This window comes from Lepidothrix coronata, unplaced genomic scaffold (genome assembly GCF_001604755.1).
Source record: "Lepidothrix coronata isolate B3197 unplaced genomic scaffold, Lepidothrix_coronata-1.0 Scaffold124, whole genome shotgun sequence".
In the NCBI taxonomy this organism is placed as follows: domain Eukaryota; kingdom Metazoa; phylum Chordata; class Aves; order Passeriformes; family Pipridae; genus Lepidothrix; species Lepidothrix coronata.
Genome location: NW_016690304.1, coordinates 2,836,084 through 2,854,467, shown reverse-complemented (window position 1 = coordinate 2,854,467; position 18,384 = coordinate 2,836,084). Strand labels below are relative to the sequence as shown.

The 18,384-nt window shown below is 41.4% G+C and overlaps 1 protein-coding gene across 1 annotated transcript; it reads left to right on the top strand.

The window, feature by feature from the left end:
* Positions 1-97: 97 nt before the first annotated feature.
* SIRT1 (sirtuin 1) lies at positions 98-18,294 on the top strand. Its single transcript, XM_017825957.1, has 9 exons — positions 98-539; positions 2,867-2,983; positions 4,344-4,585; positions 5,776-5,928; positions 7,012-7,159; positions 8,853-8,932; positions 13,003-13,189; positions 14,541-15,101; positions 16,226-18,294. Exons 1-9 carry the CDS (start codon positions 98-100, stop codon positions 16,546-16,548), a joined length of 2,253 nt encoding a protein of 750 aa, XP_017681446.1. The 3' UTR covers positions 16,549-18,294.
* The last annotated feature ends 90 nt before the right edge of the window (positions 18,295-18,384 follow it).

Here is an 18,384-nt window from a genome sequence, read left to right as displayed (position 1 = left end):
CGGTCACGTGCCCCGGTGTGTTGTTTGCCGCGGTCACGTGCCGCGGTCACGTGCCTCGGCCGGGCGCGAGGGGGGCGGCGGCTGCGGCGGCGCCAAGATGGCGGACGGGGACGCTGCGCCGCTCCGCCCGCGCGGCCCCGGCCCCGCCGGCCCCGCCGGCAGCGACAGCGCCGAGCCCGCGGCCAAGCGGCACCGCCGCGGGTCGGGCACCGCCCCGACCGCGCCGCGCCCCGACCGCGCCGCCGAGCTACCGCTCGCGCCCGCCGCCGTGCCGGCCGAGCCGCCGGGCGAGGCGGCGGCCGTGGCGGGCGATGGCGGCCGGGCGGAGCAGGAGGACGGCGGCGGGGCGGCGGCGGCGCCGAGCGGCGCGGACAGCGGGGCCTGCCCGCGGGGCCTGCCCCGAGCGGAGCCGCCTCCGCGGCGGGAACGGGGGGAGGGCGCGGAGGCGGCGCCCGGCGAAGACGCGGCGGAGGCGGCCCCGGGCTGCGGGCGGGCGCAGTGTTCGAACGGGGCGGCCGCGGCGCCGGCCCCGCATCCCGGTGAGGACCGACCCCTCCCTCCTCCTCTCCCTCCTCCGCGGGTCCCTTCCCCCGCCCAGCGCCCGCCTGGGTGTCGCACGGCGTTGGGGTCATCATCGCCCGAGCCCGGCGAGCTGCTGCATCTATCGCTTCCCTACCCCTTCATCCCTGTCAGCTCCGATCTGTCGCTGTCAGCGCCTGCTGCTCCCTGTGCCGGGCTCCGCAGAGGCAGAGCGGCTCCGCTCTCATCCCTGAAAACATTTGTTTTGCTGTGTCGCTGGCAACGAATCATTAAAAACGAAAAACCATAAGCCCGGCTTCCTTTTCGTAATCTCTGCCGTGATAATAATTCTATTTCTGTTCCTTGGAAACTCGCACAGAAAGGACAGGAGCAGCAGTCTTGACCGGTTCTTTAAATAACTTTGAGTGACGCTCTTGGTTAAGATTTCAGTGACTGTGACACGAAACTAAACTATAATCTTTCTAAAAAGTTTTCTTTCAGATAACGTTTTTAAGCGTACTGGTGGGGAGCATCAGTGTGAAAGCACCTCACATTGCAAACAGATTGGGTTTTGTTGTTGATGTTCATCTTGGCTTTTTTTTTTTTAGCAGTGCTTTGGAAAGACTTATTAAAAGGTATCAGACACTGCATTCTGCCAGTAAAGTCTTTACATTTTATCCTGGAATGCAGTTATTTTTCCTTTAACTCGATAGTAAAACTCTACAGAAAAACTTCTGCCTTTGCAAGAGGAATGGACCTATAGGATAAATGAGGAACAGCCTCAGTATTTAAAAACTCCATTGGAACAGCGCAGACCAAAGCTGATGATCTCTTACCCGTGCCTTATGTGAAGCCTTTTTGCTCAGGTCCCTCTGATTCTCAGGCGTGCTTTGCTGTGGCCGGCTTAGTTCTGGCAAGCATTATTCCCTCTAGCCCTTTGAGGAATCAAATTAATACACAGGGATTGTTACAAGTTAAACTTATATTAGCCTGCTTGTATCTGTCACTGTTTCTTAAATCCCAGATACTGTGGCATGTATGTGACAAGTCTTTCACAATGTAGCTTTGATTCTTTATACAGAAACCATAAAGGTCATTTTAGTTAAACTTGCACCTCACAGTTATTGATGTGTACTAATCCAGTTTTTATTTTTCCATAATGCTTAATGTGTTCACTGACATCATGCATAAGGAGGTGGAAGTGAAATGCTGTAAATGATGTAGATTAATAATACAGTGATGTCCAAGAGCACCTGTGGCCTCAGAAGAATAAGACAGCAAGAACTCATAGCAAATTTATGTCCTCGACCTCTTTCTGTTCTAATCAGAATGAAGTATTTATGCCAAGAAGGAAAGGACAACATGACCTCTGAATAAAAAGATGTTGGTGTTTTGTGGTGTTCTTTATTTAAGAATCACATGAAGTAACAGCTACTGTAGGGGGTTCTTCAGATAGAGACTGAAAACTGTTATAGTGATGCTTTGCTTGGAAGAGCATGACTGAAATTTGTTGTTCTTTGTTCATATCTTAGATTTTCAAAAAACTAAGCTACAGGTGCTGTGGCTATTTCTAATAAAGGAAATAATAAAAAGGTTTAGTAATCTAAATTCTAGTAAGCTGCTCAGGTTAGAATTCAGATTTCCTCTCCAATGTGAGCTCAGCACATGCTGCGAGACAAGTGTCTCATTCTCCTTTGGACTCCATGGAGATCCAGGATGGAGTTAGATTGAGTTACTCTGGCTTAAGGCCATAGGCTGAGCTGAGCTGACTCTGGCACTCTTAGCCAAACCCAGCTGCAGGGGCAAATGGATAAGATAAAATTAATGAAGGTGGTCCAAGGGAGCACATTTTGTATCATAACTGAAATAAAGTGGATATGTGGTCACCTGCAGCTCAGCTGCAAGGTAACACCCTCGCAAAATTATGTAACTTGAATGCATCAAATGTGGGTTTCTTTCAAAATGCTGTTAAAATGCTCTTAAAACCTAGTCAAAGATCCGTCTATACCCAGTTTTTCAATGACCTGAATGCAGTGAGAATTGGAAGAGAAAAGGATTTTTAATTATACTTTTGAAACATTTGGATTTTTTCTAAGATGCAATATCCATAACGCCCAACACTTTACAGCATAAAGTTTCACCAAGGTCAGCACCCAGCCCACCTTAGCCCAGCGTTAAGACAGCAAATCCTGCTGATGGCTTCAGAAGCATTTTCTGTGCCTGAGCAGCGACAGTGCTCACTGCAACCACATTTAAGGGCATCCAATACGAATTTCTGTGCTGTATTTAGTGATATACCTGTGCCCTTCGGGTGGGGTGTAACCCTCCTGGCTGTGCTGTCTTGCAGATAACTTCCTCCTCAGCGATGAAATCATAGCCAACGGCTTTCACTCCTGCGACAGCGACGAAGACGACAGAGCCTCACACGCAAGTTCTAGTGACTGGACCCCAAGACCACGTATAGGTAGATGCCTGTATGATGTTCTTAGATGCTCTCTGCCTCTGAACAGCTACTTAATTCTCCCCAGAATGCAAACAATTTTATCTGTTGCAAAAAAAATCGGCAATTAGCGCTTCTGAGCAGCTTAGTGTTGTTTACTGTATCTGTATGCTATTTAAGGGGTTTAAAAATGAACCTGTTGTAACGTGCTGTATTTTGATTAAAATTGTCAATGCCTTGGTTTTTTATCTTGAGTAGAAATCCTACCATGATCCCTATTAAAAGCATACACAGACTCAGTAAATTGAACTGATTTATGGCATAGTCCTACCCTATTTATTTAGTATTCTTTAAGGAACAAGAAGAGGATTCCTGTGTGATTTTAGGAGAGCAAGCCCTGCAGATTGACTGTGACATCAGTTTGGGAATTATTAGCCTGCATATATTTTGCACATTAGCAATAGAGAAGTGTGGCCACTGGGAACTCTGTACAAAGTTCCTGCCTTGCACAGGGGCCAGATCTGTGAGGAACGGTGGTTTCCAGGGGGCAGTGGGGTTGGAACTTAGAGGTGTGATCATACCCACAGCATTGGTTCTGCCAGTATTGACAAGAATAGCTGCAAGGAAACACATTGTGAGAATACAGTATTCCACTTAAAACCTGCCCATGTGTTGCCTTTGCTGATCCCTCCTTACGGGATCACTGTTGGTACCTTTTGGGTAAATATTGTATCCCATTTGTTTTCTTTATATGTAACTTGCCTTAGTGATGGCTATTTGAGTCCTGTCAGTTTAGGCTTTTAAGATGTACCTATTTTCCTTCTACAGCCCTAATCTTGAGTGTTTCTGGAAGGACTGATTTGATGGTGTTAGGAGGTCATGTCTGAAATAATTACTGTTAGATGATCAAAAGAAAAACAAATTCCATGGATTGCTGGGTCCTATTTGTCAATTAAAGTGATGGTTTATGGTACCACTAGAAGGTTATATCTATGTTTGTCGTCTCTTCAACTTATTCCTGTAAATACCAAATGTTGGGAAAATACAGATGAAGTCATAAAATGGCGACGCAGTGTGAAAACCTTATTGCTACATAAGTGCACCTCTAAAAGCCATTAAGTTTGCTCTGAAATGGGATTTCTACCTTGGCTGACTTTCTATGAAATCCTTCATGGATTAACACAAAATAATGGTAAATAAATAAAATTCTTAGCTGCCCTATCACTTGAGAATTTAGACCAAAATATACAGGAATTTAGATGAATATTTAATTTAAATTGGATTCATAAAACTGTAGTAGCAAGCATTAATAAATGTAACAATGACCATAATCTTCTGAGTTACTTGAATCAGTTTTAAATTTTATTTTTTTTTAATTTTTTAGGTCCCTACACTTTTGTTCAGCAGCACCTCATGTTGGGTACAGACCCACGGACGATTCTGAAGGACCTGCTGCCAGAAACGATCCCCCCGCCTGAACTGGATGATATGACTCTGTGGCAAATTGTGATAAACATCCTTTCAGAGCCACCAAAAAGGAAAAAAAGGAAAGATATTAATACCATTGATGATGCTGTGAAACTTCTACAGGAGTGCAAAAAGATAATGGTCTTGACTGGAGCTGGGGTATGTATTCCTGCAATGGCAGTGTGAAAATAGGCAGACAGGTGGGTTAAATACTTCCCTGCAGCATGCAGATGATGGGACTGTATCCCTGTGCTGGCCATGGGAAGGACTGGAGCTCAAGCTGGAAATTACACCATTTCTCCTAACAAAAAATGACTGGACATTTAAACTCTTAAACAGTTGCTTTCATGCAAAATAGTTATGGAATAAGAACCTGTCCAGAACATTTTCTATCTAGTCATTTTTTCATTTCAAACAAAGGTAATGATTTTTTAAATAAAATCTCAGTGGATCTCTTAAAATACCAGGTGGAACTCGAGGGAATAGAAGAACAGGACTTGAAAATTAAAAAAAGAGTTGGCAGGGGGAGGATCATAAGGAGAGTTTGATCAGATTTCAGTAGACTGTTACTTTTAGTATGTGCTGCTCTATGATGGGAACAAGGTTTCTCACTGTTTTACTAAAGAATGCTTCTGAACTATTGCACATTTGCAGCTCTTACCTGTGTACCAGATCATTTTTTGCTTCTGTTGTTCACACACAGATGGTATGACACGATTCAGATCAGTTTTTCAAAGAGCACTGCTATTCTTGTTACCCAGTCTTGCTGTCTTGCTCTCTGTACTTTCATACACCTGTTTCTCCTCCTCTTCCCATGGTATTTTGAGGTAGTCTGAGACAATAATATTAGTCCTTATTGACTACTACAATGCTTTGATAAACAATATTTATTAATAAACAATTTTTATCAAAAGAAGTTTATCCTTCAAAAGTAAGAATCTATTGTGTTCCTGTGTTAGCACGAAAAAAAAATTAAAAATATCAACCACCTTGTCTAAGCCTGAGCTGGCAGACGAGTGAATGCTTACTAAAGAAATTTAATGCAAGAATATTCAAAACTTTTGTTCACATTTTACAAAACTTCCAGTGGTAAACGCAAGTGGTAAACAAACTTTGTTTCTGTGCTTCTTCTCCTGCTTCTGGTTTGGGAATTGTTATATTGTCCCCCCACACTCCAAAAAAAAAGAGAAAAAAAAAAAAAGAAAAATAAATACAGAGAACCCAGAGTGGTTTTGTTCTTAATGTCTCTGAGCATACAGAAGTGTGGCTTCCCAGAGTTTCTATCACAGCAGCTCTTTATAGCCCTATATGTAGTTTCACTTACTTCAGATTGCAAAACTGTGTTTCAGGTGTCTGTGTCTTGTGGAATACCTGACTTTAGATCCAGAGATGGCATCTATGCACGCCTTGCCGTAGACTTCCCAGACCTTCCAGATCCTCAAGCAATGTTTGATATAGAATACTTCAGAAAGGATCCCAGACCCTTCTTTAAGTTTGCAAAGGTATGGTTTTCCAACAGTTCTTGGCCAGCAAAGATGGATAACAAGATTAAAATGCATAAAGCAGATATAAAACTAGAAGTATTTAGCAACATTCTCTCTTTTGTTTTTTATTCTTTAAGCTTATTTTTACTGTTCCTGTTGGAAGTTCATGATACACACAACCATTCTAGATAGTTGAAAAGATATTAGTGATATTAAACACTTTCAAAAGCAGCAAGTACATCTCCTAGACAAGAAGGAATTGTAGAAGCAGTAGTCATATGTGAAACAAAAAAACCCCATTGCCTAAAGTCTGCAATTTCCTTGGAACAAAACAAAATCAAACCCAAAATACAAGAATTTCTACAGGACCAGTAAGGACTTGTGAAAATCAGTCACCACTAGTCGTGCTCACTCGTCCTTCCCTTTGCTCACAATTTTTACTACTGCTCTGTTTCGTTACAAAGATTGAAAAAGAAAACCCAATGGCACTCTCTGAAAGCTTCCTATCCAGATAACCATATTTTGATGCTCATTAGTATAATCAGTTCCTTCGTTTTTTAATATTAAAAATACACACACCCCCCTAGAACCACGAAAAAGCCGCCCCAAAGACCACAAAACAAAAAAATGCCATAGCAAGCAAAAAAATCAACATACTTGAAGCCTGTCTATACATAGGTTTTGCCAGAAAAGCCCAAATCCAATTAAGCTGATAATTTTTTTTTAAACTTTTTAAATCCTCCTTCTCCTGTCCATAGTGTTTCTATTTACAAACATTGATGTTACTTGACACTTCAAAAGGAAAACAAAGCTTTCCTATTCCACAATTATCAAAACCAGAAAGAGATCTAAAGGTTGCTTTTATGCTGTGTAAAGAACAAAATACCAGCTTGCAAGGAGCAGTTCATCGATGTGATCAGGAGCTGAGCTGTGGAAAGAAGGGTTGGATCCAGAGCAATGGGAAGGTGCCCAGGGAGTGACAGCGTGAACTGCTGACATGATCAGTGGTGACAGGATTTAGCTCAGTGTGAAATGCTGCCGTTAAAATAAAGACACCGTGTATCTCCCTGCACTTTCCTAATGTGCTTCTGAATTCCCTAGGAAATCTATCCGGGACAATTCCAGCCGTCTCTCTGTCACAAGTTCATAGCTTTGATGGATAAAGAAGGAAAACTACTTCGCAACTATACTCAGAACATAGACACACTGGAACAGGTTGCAGGAATCCAAAGGATAATACAGTGCCATGGTTAGTGGGTTTAGTTTCACTTATTTTACATGTAGGAATGGTTCTGACTGGTGCATGTGACAAGGTAACTGCTGTTGGAATTTAACTTTTTTTCCCTTGAATTCCTATCTCTTGCCAACAAACATTCTGCTTTTAAAATGTTGACATTTCTTTTTGGGTAGCCGAAGTATTTAAATCAGAAGCATTTTAAATGGGAATACTTCTTTCAGAAGTTGAGCCTGGTAAACAGTGGTCTCTGTGTATCAGTGAAGATCCACATTCTGTTTGCACAAGCTTAGACCATAACTTCTAAACTGCATTTGGTGCTTCTTGATCTGTATAAGAACATAGCATGGGAATCAGTCTTGTCACAGGTCCCTCTCACTGCCTGTCAATGAGATGGGAGTCTGGCTGTTACCTGACTGTTTATTTAGGTTACATTCCACTGAAATCTTGAAATATCCTGACACTTCAGTGACTTCACCTCATGTATAAAACACTGTGAATTAATCACCAGTTCAGGTGAACTGAAGATCATCTTGTTTCAGTGTCACCCACACTGTAACTGTGATGCCAAATGAAGTGGAATCGCTTCAGTTGCTCAATAGGCTTTCCATTTCCAAGGACTTGCATATGTCAGGCTGAAAGTCCAAAGATTCCTTTTTAAGGAAAGGATGCAGAAAATTAGTTGTTAAAGGGCATGTTTGGATCATTTAGTAAACTTCTGGCAGATGAATTGTCTAAAAAACAGTGTTGTCCTGTTTGTAAGGCACATCACTGCTCAAGCTCCTCATTTTTCTGGTTGCACACTGCAGTGATGAGATTGCAGACTATCTTTAGTGTATGTCCTGTGTAAGGTGACTTTAAATTAAATAGATTCTTTAAAAACATGCTATGCACTTTGAGATTTTGATGCCTTTGGAAATTAGTAAAGGTTGTTTCGAGCACATCAAGCTTTATCAGACATACAGTTGCTGCTCTTTACCAAATGATCTTTGACTAATGGTAGTGGCTAAGGAGAAACTGAATCACTTATGTGAGGGTTAATACACTTAATACTGCTGTATTTATTCTGCCTTTTTTCTCTGGCTGTGGCAATGGCAAGTTAATCGCGAGTAGTTAAAAAGGAACCTTGCAGTGATTTGGGGACTTCACACGTGAACCTTTGGACCCATTTCTCACTGCAGACGTACAGTAAAGTTTCTGCTATGAAAATTGGTGTCTGAGAGGCATTTTCTGAATTTAAAATGGCTCTTGCATTCAACTAATACATCTGGAATTAGACTGTATTCCTTGCCACTGCTGTAGCTGAGCGTTTGGAGGCCGTGGCCTGCTGGCTATGCATGGCTTGTGCATGGGGCAGCAAACTTGTTGGTCAAGTCCTTCTGATGTGAAAAGTAATTCACAAGTGGGTAGCAACAGATGCCTCAGAGAGGGTTAGGTCTGCTAGCCTGACAAGCATGTCCCTAACATGCTGTATAAAGGTCTGAATTATTACTTTAAGCTACTCTTAAAACAAGATTTCTGCTGACTAACATCTAGAAGAACAAATTTTAGTGTTACAAGTATCTCCATAATTTTACATTACTTTTTTTAATGCTTGATTTCTGTAGCACTGCAATATAACAGCCTTTGTGTCAAAACAGCTTGGGCAAAAAGACCGAATCCGAATGACTGAAAACCCTGATTCTACCATACTGGTTTTTCCCCTCAGGTTCCTTTGCAACAGCTTCCTGCCTGATCTGTAAATACAAAGTTGATTGTGAAGTTGTTCGAGGAGATATTTTCAATCAGGTAAAAAATTCACTTGAACTCACTGCATCTTTCTAATAAGTAAGTAAAACTTACTTTTCTCTCAAAACACCAAACCCCAAAATATCACAGTGGGATTGCTTAAAAGCTCTGCTTCTAGAAGGCTCCATATTCAGAGAATTTTAGCATTTCCTCTGGTATTTAAAAGTACGCTAAAATACTGTACTGCAAAAATCAGAACAAAACCTTAAGAGTCTGTTTTTAATGGCACCTCTGAGAAAAGCAGAGGCTAAATGGTAAGTAGTAGAAACTTGGATTTATATTTGTTTTGTGTTAACCTGAACTCACAGTCATGCAGAGAAAGCAATCTTAGCCTTTTATAACATTGGCTGCTCTTTGAGCATTTACTACCTATGTTAAAAATGAGTTTAAACAGCAGCTGATGCATGGAGAGATTGCTAACCACAGAGCAGGTGCTGAGCAAGGATCAAATGAGGTGCTGGATGTTGCTTTCTGGGACTCCTGGACTATTCCATAGTCCGAACTCCCCATGTGTGGGTGTGAAGTGCCCTGGAGCCATGCAGGAGTTGGTTCTGTTCTGTCAGAGCAGATGAACCTTTGACTTGGCAAGACCCTCTTTGCCTTTCTTCCTCTTCTTTTGAAGGAACAGAGGTGATGGTTCTGTGATCAAAAAGATCTTGTTTATACAAATGAAAGGGGACTCTTTCTGCAGGCTTGTATGTTTTTGATAAATGCTCTAGAGTCCACATTTGCAACTTTAGACGAGAAACATGGAAGGGATGTAAATCCTTCAGGTATTACATTTAAAACGGAGCTCAATGAAAGCATTTCAGAAGAGTTGTTTGAGTTAAAGCTTTGAGAAAGGTGAATCTCATAAGCCTGAAGCCTTTCAACGCTGAAATATTGAACGTGAAATATAGTTTTCTTTGTTATTAAGAATATTATTTTTGAGAACTTTTTATCTTACAGATAAAAAGGCTTTGCCTTCAAAGCCAGCTGGCTGGAGTTTAGGTTTTCTTCCTCTTAAGCATGTTGTAATTTTCTGTTTGGATTGTTAGTCTACTTTTCCAAGCACCACTTGAACCATTGGGTGTTCCTATGCTCAACCAAACTTGTGCCAGGGGTCAGGAATGGCAGTGCCAGGCAGTGGAGAGGAGCAGCCTGTAGCAATTCTTCTGCCTGATGGGCCCAAAGAGGGTTCTCTCTCGCAAGATGAGCCTCAAGGAGCTTCTTACACTCAGTCTCTCAGCCCTAATCTTGCAGTACTGTTGCCAGGTACATCTTCCCAGGGCAGGCCCTGGCTGTGATACTGAACTATTTTCATAATGCAAATAAATATAGGTATTGCTAAATACAATTTCACAAAATAAGAAATAGAGCAATTGAAAGAAAACATGTCTTTCCTCCTTTATGCCTGAAAAAAAATTCTATTTACCATCATTATCTCTATTCCATAGCCCGCATTTCTCAAAGTGCTATGCAGCATCTTTGTCTGTTGCCTCTCTAAAATACCGAATTTGGTTCCTGATGTATCAAAGGAAGCCTTTTCTGTACTTAGGAAACAAAACACTGTTCATTTCAACAGCTCTGTTCTCTAACAAATCCTCCTTGACAAAAACAGTTTTGGCTCCTGGCTCCCAATGGATAGTCCAAGTTCTAGTCTCTGCTGTCCTCCACAACTTGGAAGTTCAGTTATATATGGCCCTAGGTCCTTAGTTTTCCCTGGAAATACTTGTCCTTTGCTCTGGTCCATCCCCTGATGGCTGTAACTGCTTCACAAGGAAGTGAGTCTGGCCAACATCTTTCTGCCAGGATTTCCTTTCAACAGGTTACAGACGGAGAATTGTTTGAGATCATCTGTTTAGACAAATGCTGCTCTTCTTTCATTTGCCCCTTTGGAGATACAGTGCTGTAGAATGATTCCCTCTTGTATACAACCATCCTTCTGGATGAGAAACAGCAGCAGGTATAAAGCACACAGAACATCCAAGGAAAACAACTGTCAGTCACTTCCAAAAATATCACTTTTACTTTTGGCTATTTTTGGCAGCTTCAAGAACTGGTAAAAGGGTCTCAGATTTAGGAGGAAAGGGCTCACGAAGTGGAAAGCACGCACCAGTTTTTGGCTATTCTTAAGCCAGTGTATCCTTTATTAATCTCACTTTTGATATATGGGTAACATCAATAGTGAGAAACTCCATTTCTCTTCGGTTAGAGAAATGCATCAGCAGAGATGGTGGGGGTTTGGGGGAGCTGCTTCTGCATGAAAAGAGGACCCTATTAGAGGCAACTGAATGGCCAGTTTTGTAGCTTTAACTTCTTGGTATCAATTTCAGCTCTTGGAATAAATCTCCCCCTTTACTGATGACCTCTTGAGGATTAGCAGAGGAAAGCTGGTGAGTAGTGTAGTGTTGAAATGGATTTAGGGGTCATTACAGCGACTCGGATGATTTCAATAGGGACAGAGATCCACTAAGTCTCAAGTCACTGGACTTGCTGTGAGAAATGATGGAAACAGAGTTAGTATTACTTGGTCTTTTTAAATCAGAAGTCAGAGGTCTTCATTTTATCTTCCTCCTAACACAGAGCAAATTATTTACCCTCCGTAACCTTCCAAAAGTGCAAAGGCATCACTGACATCAACAAAAGAGATAGCAGGGGAAAAAGCTTAAGAAAAGTATAAGCTGTTTGTACAAGCTTTTTTCCTAATATGTAAAGATCTGAGGAAAAAGTTCAATATTCATTCTAGCCATCTGCTCCTTTTTGGGGAATTCTTTAGTTGGTTTCCCTTAAGTGTGGGGTTACTGGATGCTATTTAGCTTGGGTACAGGGTGAAGGTTTCCTGTAGCTCTTGTGCCATATTGCTTCTTAGGCATCCCTCCCACAAGGTTTCTTTGTTCAAAGACTTAAATTTTGGGAAAGGTCCTTTGACACTAGAGAAAGGCCTTCTACTTGTGATGTTTTCTCATTTGGAGAGTATTGTCTTCTGTCCCACTGCAGGCATCCATAGAACTAATTCTTTGATTTAAACTTTCTACATTCTATATTATTTTTTTCTGCAGTTGTTCTCTGTACAAGAGGGACTTCTTGTGCAATTAAATGTCAGTTATCAGATATTTTCCTATTACAGTAGGTAATATACATCTCTTTACACCTTTATAGCTCTAATTTATAGGTTGTGGTGATTGCTATAGGATTGCAGCTACATTTAGCTCCTTAGATTTATTCTGGAGCATCATATTTTAACACTATAGCTGAGAAGACTTGAAGTATTAAAAGGGAAATTGCTGAGTAGTAATTGAAGTATTGTCTGTAGCAGATCTATCACTTACCTTCTTGCTTCTCTTCTCTCTGAAAAAGTCTTAAGATAAGAAAGAGTTGAAAGAGGTCCCAAAGATCAGAAAACCCTCTGCTTTCAGGAGGAAAGGGAGTCTATTCTCCACAAACATAACTCTCATCCACTTCTGTCAGCAAATGAGGATTCTGCTCTGTTTTTGGAGGAATTGGAAAAGTTTTAAATGGAGACCAAAGAAAAGTTCTGTCCTGTTCTCATCCTGTCTGCTTTTAGCCAGCTGCCTGTCCTCTTCTTGTCCTGTCTGCTTTTAGCCAGCTGCCTGCCACAGTGCCCTGTTGCTTTGTGTGTATAACACTCATGCCCCTTTGGAGGAGAAACTAGAGGTAAAGCTCTACAATAGACTGAGAAGGAAGGGCTTTGTTTTGAATGGAAAGTGACAGGGAAACCTAAGTTTTTGCTCTGATTAAACCAAGGAAAATCCATTCCTATCAAATGGGAGGGGATTGCCCGTTGGTCCTGAGCATGACTTCTGGACTTCAGCTTAATTGTCAGATAAGACCTGTGCTGTAGATCTGCCTGGTTTCTCCCTCTTTATTCCTGCTGTAGCTCTATTTCCCTCTGCAGTTGCTGCAGGCTAGAGTAAGGAATGTACTTGTCTGTACATCCACAGAAAAACAGGATGAGGAAATATCACTGAAACTTCCCTGTCTTTTGCCAAGTCTCTGTGAAATGCCTAAACCTGACATTTTCCAAGGCACAGCCTCGTCCTGCAGTAACAGGTGGTGTTGTGGTGCAGGTTGTGCCCCGATGTCCCAGGTGCCCCCCCGACGAACCGCTCGCCATCATGAAGCCCGATATCGTGTTCTTCGGGGAGAACTTACCCGAGCAGTTCCACCGGGCCATGAAGTACGACAAAAATGAAGTGGATCTCCTCATTGTCATTGGGTCTTCGCTGAAAGTAAGACCAGTAGCATTGATTCCAAGTAAGTGACTATCTCTGGCAGTATTTTCTTCCAAAAATTTGAATCGAAAGTGAAATTCTCAGTTAGGAGCTGAGAAGCTAAGGAACGCTTTCGGCTCGATTCAGTGAGGGAACTTGATTAGGCATCAAGTAAGATGAAAGCTGCTTGCCTATGTAAAGCTGAAATGCAGAATAGAGAAAGTAGCAAATTTTAAGTGCTTTTGCTATACTCCGGGTAGATCTCAAGGTAATGAAATGATAATCTGAAAAAGTACTCTTCTAAAACTTGAATGACTTTGTTCTAAGACTCAATTAATTTCTCTCCCTGCTTGCAATATGCTTCCATAGTTACTTGAAAGATTTAGAAAGGAGTCATCTCAAAAGACCTAAATCGAGTATCAAAAAAATCAGATCAGGCACATTAGGTATGTGAGTTGTAGCTTATTTTAAAGTCACTGTTAAGTGGCACACAGTGGGCATAGTATAGCGTGTCACCACTTGCATCCTTAGCTTTTAAAGTGATGTGGAAAAACATCTCTGCTAATATATGTTACAGGAAAATGCCTTTCAGGAAGGCTGAGAAATTACCATTACAGGTGATTTATTTGTCTACTGAGTGAAAGATTTACTGGTACTAAAGAAATTCTCTTCACATGTAAGCCTGAGAAGGACATGTGCTTAGCATCTGCTAACTGGGACCAGTAACTCACCCACGGCCTTTGCAGGAACAGCCTCTTCACTGTACAAGAGGCAGAGCCCAATGTTTAGGCTGATGGGAATTGCATAAGGACTGGAAAGTTTCCCTCTGCTATACAAACCACTGCTCTTTCTGTGCCTTAGAAGTGGATTTCATTAGTTTGGTCTGTGAGGAGTCCATGCTAGGTCATCAAACCTCGTGGGTTTGGGAAGCCTAAATGTCAGAAATGGGTTGAACAACCCTGTACAACCTGGAAATATTTTGACTTAATTAAGGGGGTGTAATTTACCATTGGTTTATTCCTCATGTTCACTTAAGTAATAAAACAAATGCACGAAATCAACATAATTCTAAGAGATTATGGTACTAATTTTAATCTTTAACACTTGACCAAACATTACTAGAGTCATTATTTCTGTGCATGTGTTTCTCAATGACTGAAGAATATTAACTGGAAAAAACAGGAAGAAAAATATTGTCTAAGCAGGCTACAGTGGGCACTGGACCTCAGACTGCTGTTGTTAAATTTGGGATTTGCTTGGCTTCTTCCTGATCTGGCTATTTTGGTCCTGTTGCCAGGGAAGGTAAAGAGAAGCCTGAGGAATCAAGCTTTCTAAGATCTCTGCTGAAAGTAAAACTGGAGTGACTCCCTTTGAATTCTCTTTTCTGTGCATAGGTTCCATCCCCCATGAAGTGCCTCAGATCTTGATTAATAGGGAACCTTTGCCTCATCTACACTTCGACGTGGAGCTTCTCGGAGACTGTGACGTTATTATTAATGAATTATGTCAAAGGCTGGGTAGTGAGTACACAAAACTTTGCTACAACTCGGTAAAACTTTCAGAAATAACAGAAAAGCCTCCACGACCGCACAAGGAGCTCGAAGTGCTCCCGGCTGAGCTACCGCCTACCCCTCTGAACATTTCCGAAGGTTCCAGCTCACCAGGAAGAATGACTCCACCAGATACTTCAGTGGTGTCTTCAGAACACCCACCTGAATGTAAGGTAGAAAACTGTGAGCTTGCCTCCGAAACTAAAGGGACCTGCTCAGAGGAGAAGCTTCAGGACACACAGACGTCGTCAGAAAACCCCGAAAATCCTGCTAGCGAGCAAATGAACTCTGAAACAATGAAGGAAAATGGATCTAACAACGGAGAAAATAAGGAAAAGAATGAAATATTGAAGAAGTGCTGGGTAAACAGATCTGCAAAAGAACAGATTAGCAAAAGGCTGGATGGTAAGTGATAAGTCATTTCAGTATTTTGCATTTTTTTGGAAGAGATGTTTATGCTAGACTTACTTCAAAGCAATAAATAAGTTACTCTTGAGGGATTAAGTGGGTTTTGGTGGTTAGTTTTGTTCAGACCAGTGTCTACATAACTCTCATTGTACCATTTATTTCTTTTGGAGAAGCCAATAGGAAATGGTTTTTGTATTTCATAATAGGTTTTACAATCAGTGATTACATCCTTACCTAAAAGATCAAAGTTTAGGAGGCTGAAGGTAAGTATCAAAAAATAAATCCATTTCCAGCACTTTGAAATGCATTTTCAGAAAAGCTGGTTTGATCCTCGGGTGTTCAGAAGCTGCTCACAGTAGGTCATGATTTGGGATGGCAGTAGAGCTGAAAGATGAAGCCATGACAGCAGCTGAAAGCAAGTCTCACAGCTGGAGCGAGGCACATTTTGAAGCAAACTTTAGGCTTTCCAGGAAAGCCCTCCAATCTCTTAACTGATGTGAGGGGTTAGGTATGAAATTGCAATGTTCCAGAGCAAAGGCTGGTTTCAGACTTTGTCACATATTCTGTGCAGGGGGTTCCCATTCCGTCATGGGTAATGGAAATCTAGCTGTGAATATTTCCCATGAAAAAACACTGACTGACACTTGTTGTTAATGTAATAATTTTGAGGTGGAGTGGTGTCACCTGGGCTAATGTTAAGCAAGTAACAGTTTGCTATCTGCCCCAAGGTTCATTCCACAGTCAGTGGAGGGATGTCTGCCCTCCAGCAGCTGAATCATCTCCTCTGTGTTAGACATCTCTCTTACAGTGGGATGATTCCTGCTTGCAGTGCCTGTTCTGATGAAAAAAGCTGCTAAACATTAAGTATAAACGCTCTTTGGTGTCAAAAGGATGGGGGAGAAGGAACACAGAGCTTTCCAGTGAAGCATTTGTTTTGTGCTTTGCAATAAACACACATACACTGACATAAATGCTTTTCTCGTGTCATCCCGTCTGTCAGTTAAGCTTCACTGTGGAAAATAAAAACACACATATGCAGATACCTTCTAAGCAGAAGTCTGCCAGATCCTGTGTGAATCGTTTACTTGAGCCTTTTGTTGAGTGTTGGAATTCTGTTCCAGGTACTCAGTATCTGTTTCTGGCACCCAACCGCTACATTTTCCACGGTGCTGAGGTTTACTCCGATTCCGAGGACGACATCATATCTTCCAGCTCCTGTGGGAGCAGCAGCGAGAGCGGCTCGTGTCGCAGCCAGAGCCTGGATGTGGAGGACGAGAGCGAGATCGAGGAGTTTTATAATGGCATCGAGGACGAGGATGCTCCCGACAGGGAGGAGGAACCTGGCTTTGGGGAAGATGGAGCCGAGCAGGATGAATCGGCAGCTGATGGATCAGCCTATACAAATGAAGCTGCAGGGACTGAACATCCGAGCAACGCGTTGTAAAGTGATCGTTGACTGGTTACAGGAACTTTCCACCAGCATTAGGAGCTTTGGCATGTCAGAATGAATGTTTACGTCTGAATTTAGAGCAACAAAACCATAAGGATGTAGTGTTTATAAATAACTAAAACAGATTTTCATGCTTAGTTTTTTACCTTTTTCAATAAAAATCTATTACTGCGCACTCAACACTAACTCATCTTTTTTTTAAGGTACCAGGATTATCTAAACAACTGTCACTGTTCACTTTTAAGTTCATCTGTCCGATCAGGCATCCGTGTATATAATACATATTTTTGCTTAATAAATTTCAGCTTATATTATTTTTAAACCGTTTCGAAAAAGCCATTGGAATGTTAAACTAATATAAAGGGAACAGCTAATTTAGACCAAAGAATGGTATTTTCACACCTCTTGCTTTGTAACACTTTGGTTTATTTAAAACCTTCTTATGCTTCTGCTAAACCTTTCATTCACGCCTAGTCTGTCATTAAACACTGGCATTTTCTAAGACCTACTGTGGCAGCTAATTTTTTTTTTGCTTTTGCAGTTACTTTGTATGTTTGAGACATACTTAAATGCGAGCAGATAGTGAAATGGAAGCAAGACAGGGAGTACTTGAGGAATCCAATGTTTTTTAGACCGATCAAGAAGTGCTGTGAAATGCTTAGGTTGCTGAATTAATACTTCCTGTGGACACGAAGCAATGTTGACACTGGCTCCTTAGCAATTAGAATCTGGCATTTAAACAAAAAGGATCCCCCCCAGTAGGAGTCTGTCACGCTGGGTACAGCAGTCACATCTAGGGTAGCTTGCATTATAAATAGCATTTGATAAATTGCCAAGGCTCTAATGTGGAAGCAGAGTTCAGAACAGTGTTTCTACCAGCACGTGAGAAGGCGCAAAAAATTAAGCTTTTCCTTTGTACTTGATGCAACAAAACCAGGAGAAACTGCCTCAACTACCCAGAGCCTCCATTTATGCTGCCAAGTGGCTCAACATGGATTAACAACCTGCTGGTTTGAGGTCTCAGGCTGGGAAAGTCATTTCCCAGCTGCTGTAGCTCCACCTTGCATATGGAAAGCAAAGCAGCTTCTCCCATTCTGATGTCTCAAGTGCTAGGCTGCCTTAAAACTGGGTGTTGCAAATGTTCATGTGCTGATTGTTTCCAAGCCTTCAGAGCTACTTTGTAAAGTTGCACAGTGCAGTAGTAAATGAAACAGGATTTTTCTATAAACCACTTTTTCAACATTGGCCCAAATGAACTCTAAAATGTAGATTATTCATATACTTTGCTTTAATATTTATTACATTTTGGAAGATGTATAGTAGCTGTTCTTGGAACATAAGATACATCAGTTAATAAATATTTAAGAACAGCCTCCTGTATTCATCGGGAAATGCTGGCATGTTGTCTCATTGTCCAAATTTAACACAGCTCTTATTTGGCTACACTAAAGAATGCAATATGTTTAGTTTTCACTTGCATGTCACAATGTATTAGTTTGTGCTCTAGGAGATATTTTAAATTGAAATACTTTGTTTTAAATTATTTTTACAGTGAGGATTGTTTTCTGCTCTTTTATATTGTATATAGTGTCTTTTATGTAATCTACTGGCATATGTTTTGTAGAAGACTGTTTAAAATGACTGGCTATCTTCCTGCAACTTTTGGAAATACAAAACCAGTGTTTTATACTTGTACACTCTGTTCTAAAGTCTATTAAAACTGTCATTTGATTCCTGGTTTCTGTTAATTTCTAGTTATATCTTAAAAACAAAGATGCCCTATAAAGTCAAGGTATAATCCTAGCTAATGGAAGGCATTACAGAGGAAAT